This window comes from Chiloscyllium punctatum, chromosome 31 (genome assembly GCF_047496795.1).
Source record: "Chiloscyllium punctatum isolate Juve2018m chromosome 31, sChiPun1.3, whole genome shotgun sequence".
Classification (NCBI taxonomy): Eukaryota; Metazoa; Chordata; class Chondrichthyes; order Orectolobiformes; family Hemiscylliidae; genus Chiloscyllium; species Chiloscyllium punctatum.
In genome coordinates this window covers 64,419,934-64,440,339 of record NC_092769.1, presented here as the reverse complement: position 1 = coordinate 64,440,339, position 20,406 = coordinate 64,419,934, and the positions used below count along the sequence as shown (strand labels likewise).

The window sequence follows — 20,406 nt, the reverse complement described above, 5'->3', positions numbered from 1 at the left end:
ATAGTAGACAACAGTCTCATATCTAAAAGTGACCGCATAAGCATTAAATGAACTGAGAAACAGTCGTTCCTCCTGTCCCTCTCAAAAACTAAAAACCTGGAATTAGTCTCATGAGCCATTATGATTCTGATTCTCTTTCTGAGCAAGTCTAATTAAACATTGAGAAATTAAACACCTAGGGTGTAGGTTTGATGTATGGTAAGGTGGTTAGGGTTTCTGGCTGTGTTTGGTCTGCTTGTCGTGGTTTGTTCTTGAGGAATCTGTGCACTGTATTTTTTGAGTATCCGTTCTTCTCGAATACGTTGTATAGGTGGTTCTCCTCTGTTTTGTGTAGTTCGTCTGTGTTGCAGTGTGTGGTGGCTCGTTGGAATAGTGTTCTGATACAGCTTTGTTTGTGTGTGTTGGGATGGTTGCTGGTGTAGTTAAGTATTTGGTCAGTGTTTGTCGGTTTTCTGTATACGCAGGTTTGTAGCAGAGATCCCATCACTTTCAACAACATAGTCTACAAACAAACCAATGGCACACCCATGGGATCTCCACTATCAGGATTCATAGCGGAAGCAGTAATGCAAAGATTAGAACAAACAGCCCTACCAACCATCAAACCAAAAATCTGGGTCCGCTACATAGATGACACATTTGTCATCACTAAAGGAAACAAGATAGAAGAGACATTTAACATCATCAACAACACCCTCACAGGCATAAAGTTCACCAAGGAGGAAGAAACCGACAACCTCGCATTCCTGGACGTCACAGTCTAAAGAACGGACAACGGAGAATTACAAACCTGCGTATACAGAAAACCGACACACACTGACCAAATACTTAACTACACCAGCAACCATCCCAACACACACAAACAAAGCTGTATCAGAACACTATTCCAATGAGCCACCACACACTGCAACACAGACGAACTACACAAAACAGAGGAGAACCACCTATACAACGTATTCGAGAAGAACGGATACTCAAAAAATACAGTGCACAGATTCCTCAAGAACAAACCACGACAAGCAGACCAAACACAGCCAGAAACCCTAATCACCTTACCATACATCAAAGAAGTTTCAGAAATGACAGCCAGACTACTAAGACCCCTCGGAATCCTAGTAGCACACAAACCCACCAACACTCTCAAACCGAAACTAACAAACTTAAAAGACCCAGTACATCCCATGGACAAACCCAAGGTCATCTACACAATTCCATGCAAGGACTGCCACAAACACTACATTGGACAAACAGGAAGAAAGTTAGCCACCAGGATACACTAACACCAGATAGCCACAAAAAGACACGACCCTCTCTCCCTCGTAGCCCTACACACGGATGAAAAAAGCCACCATTTCGACTGGGACAACACATCTATCCTGGGACAGGCTAAGCAAAGGCATGCCAGAGAATTCCTAGAGGCCTGGCACTCCAACTACAACGCCATAAACAAACGCATAGATCTAGATGCTATCTATCAACCCGTCAGAAAACGAACAGGAAATGGCATCACCACAAACCCCAGGAACCCCATCCAGGAGAAAAATATAAATAGAAAGCAGGAGAAAACAGCTTCGCTTCACTTGGGGGTCGCCACTGACGACATCACCTAGCCAAGTAATGAAACGTCTGGATATCAAACCTACAGCTCAGCGAGCAAACCTACACCCTAAATCTCAACCTGAGCTACAAACCTTCACAAACCTTGCACAAGATAAACACCACTGTTAGCAATCCCTGCTCCAATTTCCATTCCCAGCTCCTGCCTCCATCATTCTCCATGGAACACTGAAATTCTGCCAGCCTGTTCACAGCCTCTGATCATATGTGCCATGACTAAGATCACCTCTTTACACCTCAATAATAGTATCCAACCTTATTCCTGACTCAGTGAATCTGGAGAATCGACGTTTCGGGCATCAGCCCTTCTTCAGGAATTCCTGAAGAAGGGCTGATGCCCGAAACGTCGATTCTCCTGTTCCTTGGATGCTGCCTGACCTGCTGCGCTTTTCCAGCAACACATTTTCAGATCTGATCTCCAGCATCTGCAGTCCTCACTTTCTCCTCAATGAATCTGGTGCAGGAACCCTTATTCATGTTTTCATTACCTCCGGGCTTGGCTGTCCCAATGCAACCCTTGTTGGTCTCCCACATTACCCTCTAGATATTTGAAGTCATCCAAAATTTTGTTGTTGGTAACTCACAGCAATTCCCATCATTCCTGTACTCACTGACCTATACAGCAACATCTCCACTCCTTACCCCTCCTTGTGCTGTAACTCCACAAGCCTCTAAGATACTTCTCCTCTGATAAATCTGACACTCTTGCACAATCCGAATTTTCATTGTGCCACCATACGTGCTGGAATTCCCTCCTTAAACCTAACTTTTCTCTCTTAACCCTTCTTCGATCACCAAGTGTGTGATCATCTGCACAGGTACCTCCTGACCCTCCAAGTAACTATTCGTTTTACCTCCTGGCTGTGAAGTTCACCAGGGTGGTTTATTATGTCAAAGGCATTGTATAGATAGAAATGGTTAGTGTTGCTGCTGACTGGACCCCTTGCCTCCCATTTTATAACAACCCAATGAGTTTCCCCAGACACTCTCTCTCTCTCTCTCTCGTTTATTGCTCCTGTGGGACCATCATTCAGTTTTTGCCAAGCCATGAAGGTGAGGGCTGCGCATGCGCTGTGCAGCATACGGTCCAAAGCAGCATGGCGGCTGGTGATACGCCTGAGCCCTCGGCGGCCGTTAACTTGGGCCTGTTTCCTGACGAGAACCCGCCACTGGCTCCCGCTCTGGGTGAACGCCGAACTGGGAGCTTATTATTCGGGGTTTAAGGCTTACACTGAGTCTGTGTGAAGCCTCTCGCCAGATCACCGAAAGGTTTGTTCCTCCTCCACCACGACCACCACGACGAATTTCCAACCGACCACTGGTATTCCCGCTTCAGCTCCTCACTGCGCATGCCGAGCTCGGGGTCGTCGTGGTGATTGACGGTAGCTTCCAACCAATACGAAGAGAGGGCGGAGCTGGAGGGTTGTTTGTTCTTCCAACCAATCGGAGGGGGGGGAGGCAGTGGCAGGGGAAGGTGCCAAGAGGGGACGGTGGGGTGGTGCATGGACTTGACGAGAGTCATGGAGGGAATGGTCTTTATAGAAAGCAGATAGGGATGGGGAGGGACCCAATCACTGGTGGTGGGATCTGTCTATAGGTGGTGGAAATGGCAGAGGTCCTGTGATAGTTTCCTCTTTGGTTAGTTGCTTATCTCATTAATGGTTGAAAATGTGTTGCTGGAAAAGCGCAGCAGGTCAGGCAGCATCCAAGGAGCAGGAGAATCAACGTTTCGGGCATGAGCTCTTCTCATGCCCAAACGTCGATTCTCCTGCTCCTTGGATGCTGCCTGACCTGCTGCGCTTTTCCAGCAACGCATTTTCAGCTCTGATCTCCAGCATCTGCAGTCCTCACTTTCTCCTATCTCATGAATGGCCTGATTTTGAAAACCTGCTCTACTTTGTGTATCCCTATGATGCAGATCCAAGCAGGTTTCGAAGCCAGCTTTACCATTTTTCATCGTGCTCTGAAATAGGGCCTCAGCCACAGAGTCTATGATCCCATGGAAAGGTCGATTAAGTGGGTTGGAATATGGGAGATGGACGACAATTTAATGAGTTATTCAGTCTGGTGGGGCAGTTTAATGGTGAGAGATTGGAAATGTTTTTCATGCAGGGGAACCTGAATATCCTTATACATCAACAGTTAACAACCTTTTCAAGAACACAGCAGACTTCAATGAACCAAACAATTCCACAATGCGTCCGCTTTTCTCACATCATCTCAACTGTGCGCTTTAGCCACGTCTGATTGGAATATACATATTTTCCAACCAAAGGCCAATACCATACTTTTAATTTGAGGATTAATTTTCACAGGTTTTAGGAGTTTAAGTTTGGTTGCATAAAACACTGTTTAAGATGAAACAATGTCTTCATTACTTTCATACAAAATTTTGTTGGATACTTGAACGGTTCTGATGGCACACTTGGTGCTGCTGTACACAAATCACTTAGTTAACATACAAATGCAGCAAGCAAATACAATACGACAAAAGCACAAAGGCAGGTTGAAAAATTGAGCTGAATGAATTTGGTCATTCGTGGGGCTGCATGAGGACAAAGTGTTCATGAAAGGGTTGTCACAAGAATGCAATTGGTTCACTAGTGTCATTCAGGGAGGGGAACCTGCCACCTGGTCGGGTCATAGAGATTCTGGCTGCCGTGAAGAGGGGGAGAAAGAAACAAGAGATAGAGATGGAAAACAGGGAATAGTCTGTGTACAGAGTTTAAACAGACCTTCCCAAACCAACAAAGCCCAAGAGGACAAAAAGCAGCTGGTGCTTGGGAAATCTATCATTTCCCATACACCAGGTTATAATCCAACAGGGTTACTTAAAGTCACAAGCTTTTGGAGCACTGCTCTTTCATAGGTGAAGTGGAGGGAAACACAAAAAAAGACACTGCCAACACTACTCACCTTACTTGTATTATTTGTTGATTATCTGGAATTAGCTTACCATTATCTTTCTCTTTAATATATATAAAGATATATACACTGTGCCTGTGCTCTTCCCTCCACTTCACTTGATGAAGGAGCAGCACTCCAAAAGCTTGTGACTTTAAATAAACCTTTTGGACTGTAACCTGGTGTTGTGTGACTTCTGATTCTTTGTCCACCCCAGCCCAACATCAGCATCTCTACACATTCCTAATTCATCAGTGTTTTCACAATGGAAAAGGTTGTTCTGTGCACTTGAAGAGAAATTTAGTCCATTTTCCAACCCAGTAAGAAACCAGTGAGTTCACCAGTGACTGCAGGGGTTTATTTTGCAGTTTGTCATGGACAGGACTGAAACATCTTCACTCAGAGTTAGTGTTTATTTCCGTTGATATTACATATCCTTATAACTAGGAACGAATTTATTATTCTGACAATTTCTTTATTTCATAAAATAACACTATTTCTATATTATAATTATTTATAATATCTTAGAATCCACTCTGCAAAGCAAAGCATCATTCTTCAGGCTATTCTCAACACTTTAAGAGATAAGACTAAACTGTGATATACTGATCTTTCTTGTAGTTTGATGATTGTACTCATCGCTCACGAAGTGATCTTTATATTGGGCAGATTGGATGATCGTTTTATTACCTCTGTTCAGTCTGCAAGCTGGACCCAGAGCTTCTAGTCACTTGTTATTTTAATTCTCCACCCTGCTCCCACTTTGACCTCTCTGTCCTCAGCCTCCAGCACCATTCCAAGGGACAGCAGCTTTTCTTTTGATGCGACACTTTGGTGTCAGGTTGAATACCATGTAACATAACCCGGAATAGAGTCATAAAGTCCTACGACACAAAGACAAGCCCCTTTGGCCCAAACTGGTCCATGCTGACCAAAACGTCCATCAATGCTAACCCCATTTCCCTGCGCTTGGCCCATATCCTTCTAACCCTTTCCTATCCATGAATTTGTCCAAATGCCTTGTTAATGTACCTGCCTCAACCACTTCCACTGGCAGCTCATTCCATATGCATACCATCCTCTGTGTAAAAAAGTTGCCCATCAAGAAGCCCATCAAAAAAGTTGCCCTTTTATTTTTTCCTCTCTAACCTTCAACTGATGTCCTCTAGTCTTCGATTCCCCAACCCTGGGATAAAGACTGAGTGTACTCACCTGTCCATGCCTCACATTATCTTAAACACTTCTATTAGATCCCCCTCAGTCTCCTCCACTCTAAAGAAAAATGTCCAAGCTTGTCAATTTCTTTTGCACTCTTTCCAGTTTAATAACATCCTTCCTATAGCAAGGTTTTTTTTAGATTAGATTACTTACGGTGTGGAAACAGGCCCTTCAGCCCAACAAGTCCACACCAACCCACCAAAGCACAACCCAACCAGACCCATTCCCCTACATTTACCCCTTCACCTAACACTGCGGGCAATTTAGCATGGCCAATTCACCTAACCTGCACATTTTTGGATTGTGGGAGGAAACCGGAGCAAACCCATGCAGACACGGGGAGAATGTGCAAATTCCACACAGAGTCACCTGAGGCGGGAATTGAACCCGGGTCTCTGGCACTGTGAGGCACCAGGTGCCTGTGCCACCAGGTGACCAACCATGAACACAATACCCCAAGTGTGGTCTCACCAATGTCCTGTACAACTGCAACATAACTCCCCAACTTCTATACTCACTGCCCTGACTGATGAAGGCCAGTGTGGCAAACGTTTTCTTCACTGCCCTGTCTACCTGTGACTCCACTTTCAGAGAACGGTGCACCTGAACTCCAATGTCCCTCAGTTAAGGCCCTACCATTCACCATGAAACTCCTACCTTGATTTGACTTTCCAAAATGCAACATCTTACACATATCTATATGAAACCCCTTTTGCCATTTCTCGGCCCTCTTCCCCAGCTGATCAAGGTCCTGCTGCAATTTCTGACAACCTTCCTCATTGACATGATACCACCTATTTTAGTGTCATCTGCAAACTTACTCATGCTTTCTACATTCTCATCCAAATCATTGATATCAATAACAAACAGCAATGGGCCCAGCACCGACCCCTGAGGAACACAGGCCTCCAGTCTGACAAGCATCCTTCCACGATTACCCTCTGCTTCCTACCATCAAACCAATTGTGTATCCAATTTGCCAAGTCCCCTGGATTCCATGCAATCTAACTTTACAGAACAGCCTCCCTTGTGGAATCTCATCAAAGACCTTACTGAAATCCATATAAACTACGTCTTCCACCCTACCCTCATCAACCTTCCTGGTCGCTTCATCAAAGAACGCTCCTAAATTTGTGAGGTAAAATGAGAATGAGATATAATAGCCCACTTTGAATAAAAAAATTCGCACCAGCAAATGGGAATTTGAATAACTCAGCATGTGTATGGTTCAATGGAACATGTGTATTCAAGTCAGGAAAGTATGAACAAGATTAATAAATAGATAGCTTTCTTTTGGCAATGTTTGCTTCATTTAGAACATCATAAGAAACGATGTGATTGTCCAGCCACTACCTGAGGTACTAGAACCTTGCTGATGGAGTTAAGCAAAGATCTTCAAACTGATAACTTCCTTGGACTTCTGACAAAGGTTACCTAAATGTCATGAGTGGTTTGTATCAGATGCCACTTGTAGCATGATATTGGGAAAGCAGTGTTAGAAAGCAGATATGATTTATAGCCCCTGAAGAATAAAATGTGGAAATGCATGGTGGAGCTGCCCTGAACAGCATGTCCCAGCCATACTCAGAGATTTGACAACAGAACAACATGGCCATTGTAAATCATTAAGGCACACTCCACATCGGAACTGACTTTAATGTAATGGATTCTATCAACAGTATCAGACAGAGTGCCTTTTATGTAAAAGTGAGACAGAGAACCTGTATTGAGGATATACCTACAAGGTGGATGCAGGCAAATAGTGAAAGCTACAGAATCTTGAAATTCCCGCAGGAACATTTACCTAAACCATAGGGATTGACGACGTGTCAACAATTTAGAATCGTGAGAGCAAATCTAGTGATTCTAAGTTGACAGTTTTTCACACGTTGGTGATAGCATTTTGAGATTTATTCCTGGAGGCAGATCGAGGGCTTGTGTTCTGATTCTGATCTTTTTAGAAGCTCAGGTATTTTCTCTTAGGTATTCCATCGTGAAATTAGGTAAATAAGATTGGAGCGGAGAGCTGGAATAGCCTGAAATCAATATGGATGGTACTTTCTGAAGGCTGGGAGATCGGTAACAAATTGCTGAATAATACTTGATATAACTGTCTTTGTTATGTGCTATACATGTGAATTTTGGTTTCAGTTTAAGGCAAAATACAGGTTGTTTAATCTCCTTTTGGCTTATTTTGCCTGCAGGTTTCTAAATAATGCTGCCACTTTTAACCTAGTTTAGAGTCTTAGAAGTATGAAAGCCCTAAGGTTTTTAGGGGGGAAAATGATAGTGGAGCTGTGATCTAAAGAAAGATTGGTGGTGTTTGGTTCAAAAAGGAAGGATGTGAGAAGAAATTTGATCTGCTGTGTTGGACTAAAGAAATTGATGCTTCAGGTTTACAGAGAGTCGGAGTGAGTTCTCATGAATTGGACAGGACCAAATAGCTCTGGAATGAGAGAGGTCCAAATACGGAATAGACATTCACAAAGTGTCTACATCTGTCTGATGGACTGTGGTATGAAATTGTCAGTGATGCCTATATTTGGACAAGGAGGTTGTATTGTAGGGGCATACTGAAGAAGGGCTTATGCCCGAAACGTCGATTCTCCTGCTCCTTGGATGCTGCCTGACCTGCTGCACCCACATTTCATAAACGGATGAATTAAAAAAAAATACAATTAACTGAATGGAATTTGACATTCCATTCCAAAAACCAAAAACATTTCTACTCACAAGGACGATATTAACACATATTGAGGCATTCCTTTTTTCCTCATATGAGGACAGAATTACTCTTCGCACGGGTGGCTCAGTGGTTAGCACTGCTGCCTCACAGCCCCAGGGTCCCAGGTTCGATTCCAACCTCAAGCGACTGTCTGTGTGGAGTTTGCACATTCTCCCCGTGTCTGCATGGGTTTCCTCCAGGTGCTCCAGTTTCCTCCCACAATCCAAAGATGTGCAGGTTAGGTGCTAAACTGCCCATAGTATTGAGTGCACTAGTTAAAGGGAAAAGAGGTTTGGGTGGATTACTCTTCGGAGGGTCGGTGTGGACTTGTTGGGCCAAAGGTCCTGTTTCCACACTGTGGGTAATCAAATCAAACTGCCCTCACTTTCCTGCCAGTTCATTTGTTGTTTGTCTACAAATAAAAATGGAAATTGCTGGAGAAGCTCAGCTGTCTGGCAGCATCTGTAGACAGATATCAGAATTATGCTTCGGGTCCAGTTACCCTTCCTCAGAGGAAGCTGTGATTTGGAGATGCCGGTGTTGGACTGGGGTGTACAAAGTTAAAAATAACACAACACCAGGTTATAGTCCAACAGGTTTAATTGGAAGCACACTAGCTTTCAGAGCATCGCTCCTTCATCAGGTGATAGTGGAGGGCTCAATCCTAACACAGAATTTACAGTGTGATGTAACTGAAATTATACATTGAAAAATTGATTGTCTGTTAAGTCTTTCATCTGTTAGAATACAGTGATAGTTTCACTTCTTTTATGTGAAAATCACAAAACCCTTTTGTAAAAAGTTGCATTCTCGGATTAGCCGTTAACAATGGTGATAGCTTGACAATATGTTGAAGGTGTTGGCCCCCTGTGTTCTCTGTCTATGCCATAATGTTTAGATTGATTCTAATCTAAAAAGTGAGATAACATGAATTCATGCAGTTTTTGGGCAAAGTACAATGTAACCCTGCAAGTACAAATTCATCCCACAAAATATATGTGTACATGTGGGTCTTTGTGTGTGTGTGTCTGTCTGGGTTGGGGGTTGTGAGTGTGAGAAAGTGCATGTGTGTGTAGTGAATGCAGAGCGTCTTAAGTCTGTGAGGGGGGGCATGTGTGAGTGTGTGTGTCTGTAAGGGTGTGTGTGGGTGTCTGTGTGCACGTCTGTGTATGTGTGTGTATAGGAGTGCCTGTGAATGTGTGAGAGTGTGTGAATGTGTGTGTAGGAGTATCTGTATGTGTGTATAGTGCAATGGTGATCCCCTATAATGTGACATGAACCCAAGGTCCCGGTTGAGGCCCTCCCTATGTGTATCGAACTTAGCTATTAGCCTCTGCTCGGTAACTTTTCTCTGCTGCCTATCCCGAAGTCCACCTTGGAGGATGGTCACCCGAAGGTCCGAGGATGAATATCCTGGATCGCTGAAGTGTTCCCCAAGTGGGAGGGAACATTCCTGTCTGTTGATTGTTGTGCGGTGCCCATTCACCCGTTGTCATAGCCTTTGCTCGGTTTCCCCAATGTACCATGCCTCAGGGCATCCTTGCCTACAACGTATAAGATAGACAATGTTGGCTGAGTCACATGAGTACCTGCCACGTACATGGTGGGAGGTGTCCTCACACGTAATGGTGATATCTATGTCCACACTCTGACACATCTTACAGCGCCTACCGTGACAGGGTTGTATGGAGTTGTCCTGAGAGCCGGGCAGCTTGCTACAAGCAATGATCTGTTTGAGGTTTGGCGGTTGTTTAAAGGCAAGTAGTGGAGGTGTGGGGAAGGTCTTGGTGAGGTGCTCATCCTCATTGATAATGTGTTGCAGGTCATGGCGTAATTTTTCAGCTCCTGGGAAATACTGAATGATAGAAGGGTACCCTGTCGGTTGCAGCACATGTTCTCCAAAACTTCGGTTTTAGATTACATTACAGTGTGGAAACAGGCCCTTCGGCCCAACAAGTCCACACCGACCCGCTGAAGCGCAACCCACCCATACCCCTACATTTACCCCTCACCTAACACCACGGGCAATTTAGCATGGCCAATTCAACTGACCTGCACATCTTTGGACTGTGGTTTTGTTTCTGATTTCACAGAATAACAATCTCTAGAGTATGGAAACAGGCCATTTGGCCCAACAAGGCCATACTGAAGATTAACCCTCCCAGATTCATTCCCCTACCCTCTTACTCTACGTTTACCCCAAACTAATGCACCTAACCTACACATCTGAACACTACAGGCAATTTAGCATGGCCAATTACATCTGCAGTTCTTTCGGTTTTTATTTAGTCGCTTTGTCTAACCAATATTCTCTTAAATCGGCCTTTGAAATATTTGTGCGTTTGTCTCATCATATTCCCCTTTTTTTTTCTCTCAATCCCAAGTTTCGAAACGCGTGCTCCAGCCTTTAAAGCCACAACCAGGAAGACCCACTTTCATCCTGGCATCTGAACCAAATAAAGGAAGGTCTCGGCCAATGAGAGCGCGGCGGGCTCTGCCCCGCCCCCAAGTCGTTCAAATCTAATTCGTTGGAGGACCAATCACCCATTTCGGTCCTCCAGCCACGCCCCCCTCATTCAATCAATTTCGTTGGAGGACCAGTCTCCCCAGCCCGGTCCTCCCGGCACGCCTCCTCGTCCGATTGGCCCGGAGCCGCCGTTGGTCACATGTGCACCACGCGCCGCTGCAGTGCGCGTGTCGGTTTCGGGAAGAGGTTCGCCCTTCAGGTCTCTCGGAGAAAGGCCTCGGCGGAGCCTGTGCCCGGAGTGCGTGGGCTGAAAATCCGTAACAAACACCCGACGTACGCTTTCGACCCCAGTCGAGGTAGCCGGTCGCTTGTTTTCACCAACCTGCGACGTGGTCCGCGGCTTCTTCACTGACAGGCCCCCGCGTTGACTGCCGCCTCCACCGGGGCTCTGCGGGAGGAGGACGCAAGCGCAGCCGCCATCTTAATGTGGTGTGGCACATGCGTGGCTGTCATTTTGTAGAGGCGGCGCGCTGCAGGGCGCATGCGCTGGGTCAGAGAATGTTGAGCATACTTTCCCCTGGAATGGGACAAGTGTGTTTTTTAGGGATTTACAAAGTTAAAAATCACACAACACCAGGTTTTTGGTCCAACAGGTTTAATTGGAAGCACACTAGCTTTCAGAGTGCTGCTCCTTCATCAGGTGTATGTGGAGGGCACAATTGTAAGACACAGAATTTATAGCAAAAGTTTACAGTGTGATGTAACTGAAATTATACATTGAAAAATACCTTGATTGTTTGTTTGAGTCTTTTATCTGTTCGAGTACTATGACAGTTTCACTTCTTTCATATGTAAATCACAACTTTTTTTTTAAAGTTAACATTCTCAGGTTAACTGTAAATTGGTCATGATTTGGAGATGCCGGTATTGGACTGGGGTGTACAAAGTTAAAAATCACACAGCACCAGGTTATAGTCCGACAGGTTTAATTGGAAGCACACTAGCTTTCATCACCTGATGAAGGAGCGTCGCTCCGAAAGCTAGTATGCTTCCAATTAAACCTGTTGGACTATAACCTGGTGTTGTGTGATTTTTAACTTTTGTAACAATTGGTGTTAGCCAGATAATATGTTGAAGGTATTAATGCGGCTGTACACGTCATTGGTTAGGCCACTGTTGGAATATTGCGTGCAATTCTGGTCTCCTTCCTATCAGAAGGAAGTTGTGAAACGTGAAAGGGTTCAGAAAAGACTTACAAGGATGCTGCCAGGTTTGGAGGATTTGAGCTAAAAGGAGAGACTGTTATCCCTGGAGCGTCGGAGGCTGAGGGGTGACCTTATAGAGGTTACAAAATTGAGGGGCATGGATAGGATCAATAGAATCTTTTCCCTGGGGTCACAGAATCCAGAGCTAGAGGGCATAGGTTTATGGTGAGAGGGGAAAGATATAAAAGGGACCTAAGGGGCAACTTTTTCACACACACGGTGGTACGTGTATGGAATGAGCTACCAGAGGAAGTGGTGGAACCTGGTACAATTGCAACATTTAAAAGGCATTTAGATGGGAATATGAATAGGAAGGGTTTGGAGGGATATGGGCCGGGTGCTGGCAGGTGGAACTAGATTGGGTTGGCATATCTGGTCGGCATGGATGGGTTGGACCGAAGGGTCTGTTTCCATGCTGTACATCTCTATGACTCTATTAGCCCCCTGTGTTCTCTGTTTGTGCCATAATGTTTAGACTGATTCTAATCTAAAAAGTGAGTTATTCCTGATGAAGAGCTTTTGCCCGAAACGTCGATTTTCCTGCTCCTCGGATGCTGCCTGATCTGCTGTGCTTTTCCTGCACCTCTCTGATCCAAACTCTGGTTTCCAGCATCTGCAGTCCTCACGTTTGCCTAAAAGTGATTTAACAGAGTCATTTATAGCAGTTGAGGAGGAGAGTATTTAGACACAGTAAAGTTAAAAACAAATATTTGTCTTTTATGTACATTTTGAAAATTCTGAATAGTTTGGACTGGTCCATATAGCTGAAATGCTTCCACACCTTGGAGAATCCAATAGGGAGCCATGAATTCACAAGAGAGACTGATGCATCAATAGAATTTATTTCTTTCCTTAGTTATTGAAATGTGGAACTCACTATTGCAGGAAACCATTGCGATTATCTGAAAGTCTGAGATGTCAGTAGGTTCAGGTGGAATGGACATTCCAACACAGATGAGAGAGACTGAAAATTTTTGGAATGAAAAGGTTTACCACACTGATGCCTGGGGTGGCAAGACTGACATATGAGGAGTGATTGAATTGGTCAGAATTATATTCACTGGAGTTTAGAAGAATGAGAGAAGATCTCCGAAATCTACAGTACTCTAACAGGATGAGACAGGTTAGGTGTAGGAAGAATGTTCCTGATGGTGAGGGAGTCTCTAACCATGGGTCATAATTAAGGGTAATGGGCAAACATTTTACGACTGAGATGAGCAATTTCCTTATCCAGAGAGTGGTCAGCCAGTGGAATTCACTACTGGCTGAAGCTAAAATGTTGTGTTTTCAATATAGCTCTGTGGCTCAAAGGATAAAAGTATCAGAGTGGAGGGGGAGGGGGGTGGCAGGGCAATATAAGGGTATATTGCTTGATGAAGGGCCAAGCTGGATCAGGGGGTCGAATGGTCTACTCTTGCTCTTATTTTCTATATTCTTCTATACTGTAATATACTATAATTCTGTGTTTCTAAGTAAAACCCTGATTGTATATTGGATGTTCTGTGTAATTCCTTGCAAACTCCTTTTACAGGATATTGGAAGAGAACGTTTGCACTTGGGAAAGTCAACCCAAGCCTCATGTCAAGATGGTCTCTTGAATCTCAAGATTTGCCGATTGAAGGGAGATAATAACAGGCTTAGCTAGAAACTGGTGATAGGCCGCTGTTGGAAGGGATTGACGCAGCAGGGAAACATGCTGACACGCCAGCGAGCTCGCAACAGCGAGAGACTGTTCACCTGCTCTGTGTGTGGGAAGAGCTTTAGTTGTTCATCCAACCTACGGGCACACCAACTTGATCACATTGAGAGGCATCTTCAACGCTCTGAACCTGGGGACATCTTTGAATCCTCTAAGGAAATAGTCAAAAATCACATTGATGAGAGGCCGTACAGTTGCTCCCACTGTGGAAAGAGGTTTAGTCTGTTGTCCTGTCTCGGGGAGCATCAGCTCCTTCACATTCACGAGAGACCGTTCAGCTGCTCTCACTGTCGGGAGGTTTTCACTGGGCCAGAGGATCTCGCTGAGCATCAGCAAGTTCACACCAAGGACAGGCCATTCAGCTGCTTCCACTGTGGGAAGAGATTCACTCAGGCCTCCCATTGCATTAATCACCAACTGGTTCACTCTGCTAAGAGACCTTTTAAATGTTCTAAATGTCAGAAGACCTTTAAAAGAAAGATTCATCTCTTGAACCATCAGACCACGCACATCAAGGAAAGATTGTTTTTCTGCTCCGTGTGTGACAAGAGATTCACTCATCCATTCCACCTCCTGACACACAAACGGATTCATACCGGGGAGAGGCCATTCAGTTGCTCTGCATGTGGGAAGAGATTCAATCGGGCATCTGACCTTTCAACACACAAGCGTGTTCACACTGGAGAGAAGCCATTTTCATGCTGTGTATGTGGGAAGAGATTCACTCGTTCAACCTACCTTCTGATGCACAAACGTATTCACACAGGAGAGAGGCCGTTTTCTTGCTCCGTGTGTGGGAAAAGATTCAGTCAGTCGTCTATCCTGCTGACACACCAGCGGGTTCACACCGGGGAAAGGCCATTCATCTGCTCTGTGTGTGGGAAGAGTTTCCCTCGGATGTGTCACCTTTTGGTTCACAAACGTGTTCACACTGGGGAGAAACCTTACATTTGTGGTGTGTGCGGTAAGGGTTTTGCTCGTTTCCACCACCTGCAGAAACACCGTCTTATTCACACCAGGGAGATGGTGTTCACCTGCACCACATGTGGGAAGGGATTCACTTTGTTGTCCAGATTGCAGAGACACCAACGTATTCACGCTGGGGAGAGGCCGTTCACCTGCCCTGAGTGTGGAAAGAAATTTGCTCAGTCACACAATCTGGTGAGACACCAGCAGGTTCACAAGACGCTCATCTGCCCTGTGTGTGGGAAGAATTTCACTCAGTTATCTAAGCTCGAAGCACACCAGCGAGTTCACACGGGGGAGAAGCCATTTCTCTGTGCTGTATGTGGGAAGCGTTTCCCTCGTTTGCCCTACCTTAAGATACACGAGCGAATTCACACCGGGGAGAGGCCATACATCTGTCCCGTGTGTGCTCAGGGGTTTGTTTATTCATCCCACCTTGTGAGACACCAACGTAGTCACAGTGGGGAGAGGCCGTTTAAATGCTCTGTGTGTGGGAAGGGATTCACTGATCCATCCCACCTGCAGAGACACTACAGAGTTCATGCCAGGGAGAGGCAGCTCACCTGCTCTTTGTGCAAACAGAGATTTAGCCGGCCATCCAGCCTCCTGAAACACCAGCAAATTCATGTGTTTGAGGCAGAGCTCGATTCTGTTCTTGCTGCTGTGAGACAGATCAAGGGAGGTGTTAGCTGAGTGGTATTATTGCTTGACTTTTAATCCAGAAGCCAGTAGTGCTCTGGGGAGCCAAGTTCGAATCCTGCCTTGGAAGATGGTGGATTTTGAACTCAACAAAAATCAGGAATGAGGAGTCAAATGATGACAACAAAACCATTTCCAATTGTCGAAAAACCCAACTGGTTCACTAATGATCCTTTAAGGAAGGAAACTAACATCCTTACCTGGTCTGGCCTACATATGACTGCAGACCCACAGCAAATGGCTGACTCTTAACTGCCCTCTGGACATTTTAGTTATGGTAATAAATGCTGGCTGGTGATGCCCATATCCCATGGCTGAAGATTTTTTCCTTTTGAATCTAGATTATTTTAGATCTTGTCCCTTTTAGTTATTCTCACCAACAGTTCTAGCTCCTGACACCTCTTAGGGTGTCTCTTTTAACATTAGTCTCCAGAGAATATAATGTAAATCCTTCCATAGATCACCCCCAGCCTATACCTCATATCATCTACTGGACGTCATGTGTGCCTCACAGTATCTCTGCATCTTGAATGTGTGACTAGAACACCACACCTGCAAACCTGGTTTCAATGTACATCCAGTCAGTGTACTGAACTGAGACCTGCAGCCAGTTTGTTCCTGATCTACTCTGTTGCTTGTAATGGACAATTTTGAACCTTGTCTGAATGGGACCTTGCTGTTCTGAAATGTGGGTATGCATTAAAGAGGCTCGCATCCTATGTCGAGTGTTGTGAAACTGCAGAGTAGTGAAATTGTCCCTCACCTGTTTCGAATTTTGTTTAGACCAGACTTAGAGCACTACTTACAGTTATGGAGGTTATATAATGAAAATGTTAGTGGAGGCACCCAAGGGAATGCAGAGAAGTTTGGGAAGGATGATGCCAGACGTGTGCATTCGCAGATCAGAAAATAATTAAAGAGCTAACCCTAAGTCTCCTGCCAAAACAAGACTGAAGTGGTGACCTAATAAAGGTCTTTAAAATAATAAACGGTTTTGTTAGAAAGAAAATAGAGAGAATCTTTCTCCTTGTGAGGGAGGCAATAACGAGAGGCCATCAATACAAGATAATCACTCAAGAAATCCCAGAAGAAAATTCAGAGGTAGTTTTCCTCTCCAACTGGGGAGAATGTGAAGCTTGCTCCCACAGTGTGGTTGAAGTGAATAGTGTGATGTGTTTAAGGAGAAGCTGGACAAGCACAAGAGGAGGAAACAGCAAGGAGAGATATAATGGTATCTTTAAATAAGGAAAGATGGAGAATCAAGTAGAATGTGTACACAGGATGAATTGGTTGGGCCAAATGTCCAGTTCTGTGCTACCTGTATTATGTAATTGTGTGTAATTGAGCTCTGAATGCAAACAATATTATTTCTGCTAGTGGCTGGAGACTTCATGACATTAAGCTGAAGACCAAAACCAAATGCCATCAGGACATTGCACCAGACAGCAGGGTGGGGAGGGCAGAATCTTGGGTCTGCTAAAGGGCCACATCAAAGCTTGAGAACATTTCCTCAAAAGATGGCTGAGGACTATTGGGATGGCAGGAGAAAAAAAAAATCACAGTGAGGGTTTCCCTTGTGCTGGGTTCAACAGCATGAAAACCACTCTCCAGGAAATCTAACTTAAGCAGATCATGTCACCTATATGGCTGATTACAGAATCCCTCAGAAGTCCCAGAGATGTACAGCACGGAAACAGACCCTTTGGTCAACTCATCCATGTTGGCCAGATATCCTAAATTAAACTAGCACCATTTGCCAGCACTTGGCCCATATCCCTCTAAACACTTCCTATTTGTAACTCATCCTCATGCCTTTTAAATGTTGTAATTGTCCCAGCCCCTTGGGTCCCTTTTAACTTTTTGTCATTTCCTCCTAAACCTATCCTTTTAGCTCTGGACTCCACCACCTCAGATAAAGACCTTGTCTATTTATCCTATCCGTGCCCCTTATGATTTTATAAACCTGTGTGAGGTCACCCTTCAGCCTCCAACGCTGCAGGGCAAGCAGCCCTAGCCTATTCAGCCTTTCCCGAAAGCTCAAACCCTCCAACCCTGGCAATATCCTTGTAAATCTTTTCTGAACCCTTTCAAGTTTCACAACAACCTTTTTTGTAGGAGGGAGACCAGAATTGCACACAGTATTCCAAACGTAGCCTCACCAATGTCCTGTACAGCAGCAACATGTCTTCTCAACCCCTAGACCCAATGCTCTGACAAATAAAGGCAAGCATACCAAGTGCCCATCTTCACTATCTGTGACTACTTTCAAGGAACTATGAACCTGCACTCCAAGCTCTTGGTTTAGCAACAAGCTTCTTGCCTTTCCAAAATGCATACTGCATGGAAACAGACACTTTGTTCCAACTGATCCATGCCAGCTATAATCCTAAACTAAACTAGTCCCAACAGCCTGCACTTGGTGCAGATCCCTCCAAACTTTTCTTAGTCTTGTAATTATCCGAATGACTTCTAAAAATTGTAACTGTACCCGCAAGCACCACTTCCTCTGGAAGTTCAATCCACACACAACACTCTGTGTAAAAATGTTGGCCCTCGTGTCTTTTTTTAAATCTTTCTCCTCTCCCCTTAAACATATGCCCATAGTTTTGAAATCCCCCACGCTGTCATTCAATGGACAACACTATCAGAGTAAAACAACAGCAAGGAGATTCATACAAACCACACGACACTGCAGAAATTCCTCCAGTACCAATTACAACTACATGATGCATCAGTTCTGTGGATGTCGAGGCTGATCTCAGATCATAATCTTCAGGTATGAGAGCAGCCACAGAAGATGATTAAATCATTTACAGCTTGAATGTATACCCCACAATGGGCTGTCCACCTCAATTTTTATCTCTGTTTCCAGGTGGGTTAGCTGTTATACATTTGGTGAGGGCACAGAATTCACTGTTTGCCTTGTGCTTTGGGTGCTTAACTATCTTCTGTTTGTATTACTGAATTGCTATTAATAAAGTCAGTAGACGACAATCTGTTGCGATGAGCTTGATTTATGTGGTGTCTGAAATCAAAAGGAGCAATATTTAGAGTCTACAGAATGAACAAAGAAACGTATTCATGAGGCACTGTGGGCTATCAGCAGAATTGTACCAGTACAATTTGCAATCTCATGCCCTGCCGTTGCCATCAATCCAGGGGATCAATTCTCCTTCGATGAAGAGTGCATGTGGGCATACCAAGAGCTGCACTCTTGGAATGCTTAAAAATGAGGCGTCAGCTTGGTGAAGCTGCAGAACAGGATCATTTGTGTGCCAAACAACATGAGCAACAAGTTGTAGACAGGGCAAAGTAAGGTCTGCAGTCCTACTATGTCCAGTCATGAAGTGACAATTGAACGACTCTCTGGAGGTGGAAGCAACAAAAGCCCTCAACAAGATGTGAGAGCTCAGCTTTTAAGTGCAAAATGTAAGGCTGAAACATTTGCAATGGTAACTAATGGGTATCCAGTGGTTAGAATCATACCTGACACATAAGAACTTAGTTGTGGTTGTTGGGGGTCAGTCATCTCGACTCCGGAGCATCTCTGGAGGAGTTCCTCAGGGTAGTGTCCTCTGCTCAACCACAGTTCATCGATGACCCTCTCTACATTATAAGGTGAGAAGTGGGAATGTTTGCCAATGATTGCACAATGTTCAGCACTATTAGTGACTCTGCAGATACTGAAAAGGTGCATGTTTAAATGTAACAAGATCTGGACAGTATCCAGGCTTGGACTGACAAGTGGCAAGTAACATGCCACACAAATGCTAGGCTATGACCATCACAAATAAGAGTCATTTTCACCACCGGCCTTTTACATTCAACGGTGTTTCCACCACTGAGTTCCCCCACTATCAGCATCCTTGGGGTTATCGTTGACCAGGCATTCACTGGACTCACCACATAAACACAGTGGCAACAACAGCAGGTCAAAAGCTAGGAATACTACAGCAAGTTAACTCACACCTGACTCCTCAAGTCCTTTCCACCATCTGCAAGGCACAAGGCCGGAGTGTGATGGAATATTCCCCACTTGCTTGGCTGAGTGCAGCACCAACAACACTCAAGAAGCTTGACACCATCCAGGATAAAGCAGCCTGCTTGATTGGCACTACATCCACAAGAATCTGCTGCCTCCCCCACCGACACAGATGTATGGGAACACCACCACTTCACCATCCTGACTTGGAAATATATCCCCATTCCTTCACTGTCATTGGGTCAAAATCCTGGAATTCCTTCTGTTATGGTATTGTGGGTCAACCCACAGCAGGTGGACTGTAGCAGTTCATGAACATAGCTCACTACCATCTTCTCAAGGACAACTAGGGATGGGCAATAGATGCTGGTCAGCTCGTGATTAAACATCCCACAAAATGAAAAAAAAATCTCTGCCTTCTCCAGAGGTCCTCAGCATCTCCATTGCCGGTCTTCAGCCAATTCAATTCACTTGCTGTGAGGCCAAGAACAACTGGAGGCATTGGACACTGCAAAGGCAATGTACCCTGACAGGACACCAGAGCTTCTTGTGTCCCTAGCTATGCTGTTTCAAGACAGCTACAATACTGACAACTATTTGACAATAGAGTCATGTGCAGCACAGAAACAGGCCCTTTTGCCCAACTCGTCACTGCCAACCAGTTGCCCACACTTGGCCCATATCCCTCTAAATCATTCCTATCCATGTACCTGTCCAAATGTCTTTTAAGTGTTGTAGAAGATAGGGTGATTGTACCCACCTCTAGCACTTCTTCTGGCAGCTTATTCCATATACACACTACCCTCTGTGGGGAACAAAGTTCCCCCTCAGGTCCCTTTTAAATCTTTCCTGTCTCAACTTAAA

General features: G+C 44.7%; 2 protein-coding genes and 1 long non-coding RNA gene across 3 annotated transcripts in view; 1 reads left to right on the top strand and 2 right to left on the bottom strand.

Annotated features, from left to right (window-relative positions):
- Window positions 1-20,406, bottom strand: part of LOC140457170 (uncharacterized) — an 85,123-nt gene that overhangs the window by 8,462 nt on the left and 56,255 nt on the right. The gene's annotated exons all lie outside the window — the stretch shown is intronic.
- LOC140457231 (uncharacterized) lies at window positions 9,047-11,411 on the bottom strand. Its single transcript, XR_011953334.1, has 2 exons — window positions 11,314-11,411; window positions 9,047-10,008 (listed from the first exon to the last, which is right to left on the bottom strand). It is a non-coding gene; the product is annotated as an uncharacterized lncRNA (long non-coding RNA).
- On the top strand, window positions 11,126-18,554 carry LOC140457202 (uncharacterized). The gene is made up of 2 exons (XM_072551268.1): window positions 11,126-11,287; window positions 13,728-18,554. Exon 2 carries the CDS (start codon window positions 13,890-13,892, stop codon window positions 15,552-15,554), a length of 1,665 nt encoding a protein of 554 aa, XP_072407369.1. The 5' UTR covers window positions 11,126-11,287; window positions 13,728-13,889; the 3' UTR covers window positions 15,555-18,554.

Bases quoted from the DNA above. Each gene is read 5' to 3' on its own strand.
- LOC140457202 (XM_072551268.1), top strand. From the start codon at position 13,890: ATGCTGACACGCCAGCGAGCTCGCAACAGCGAGAGACTGTTCACCTGC.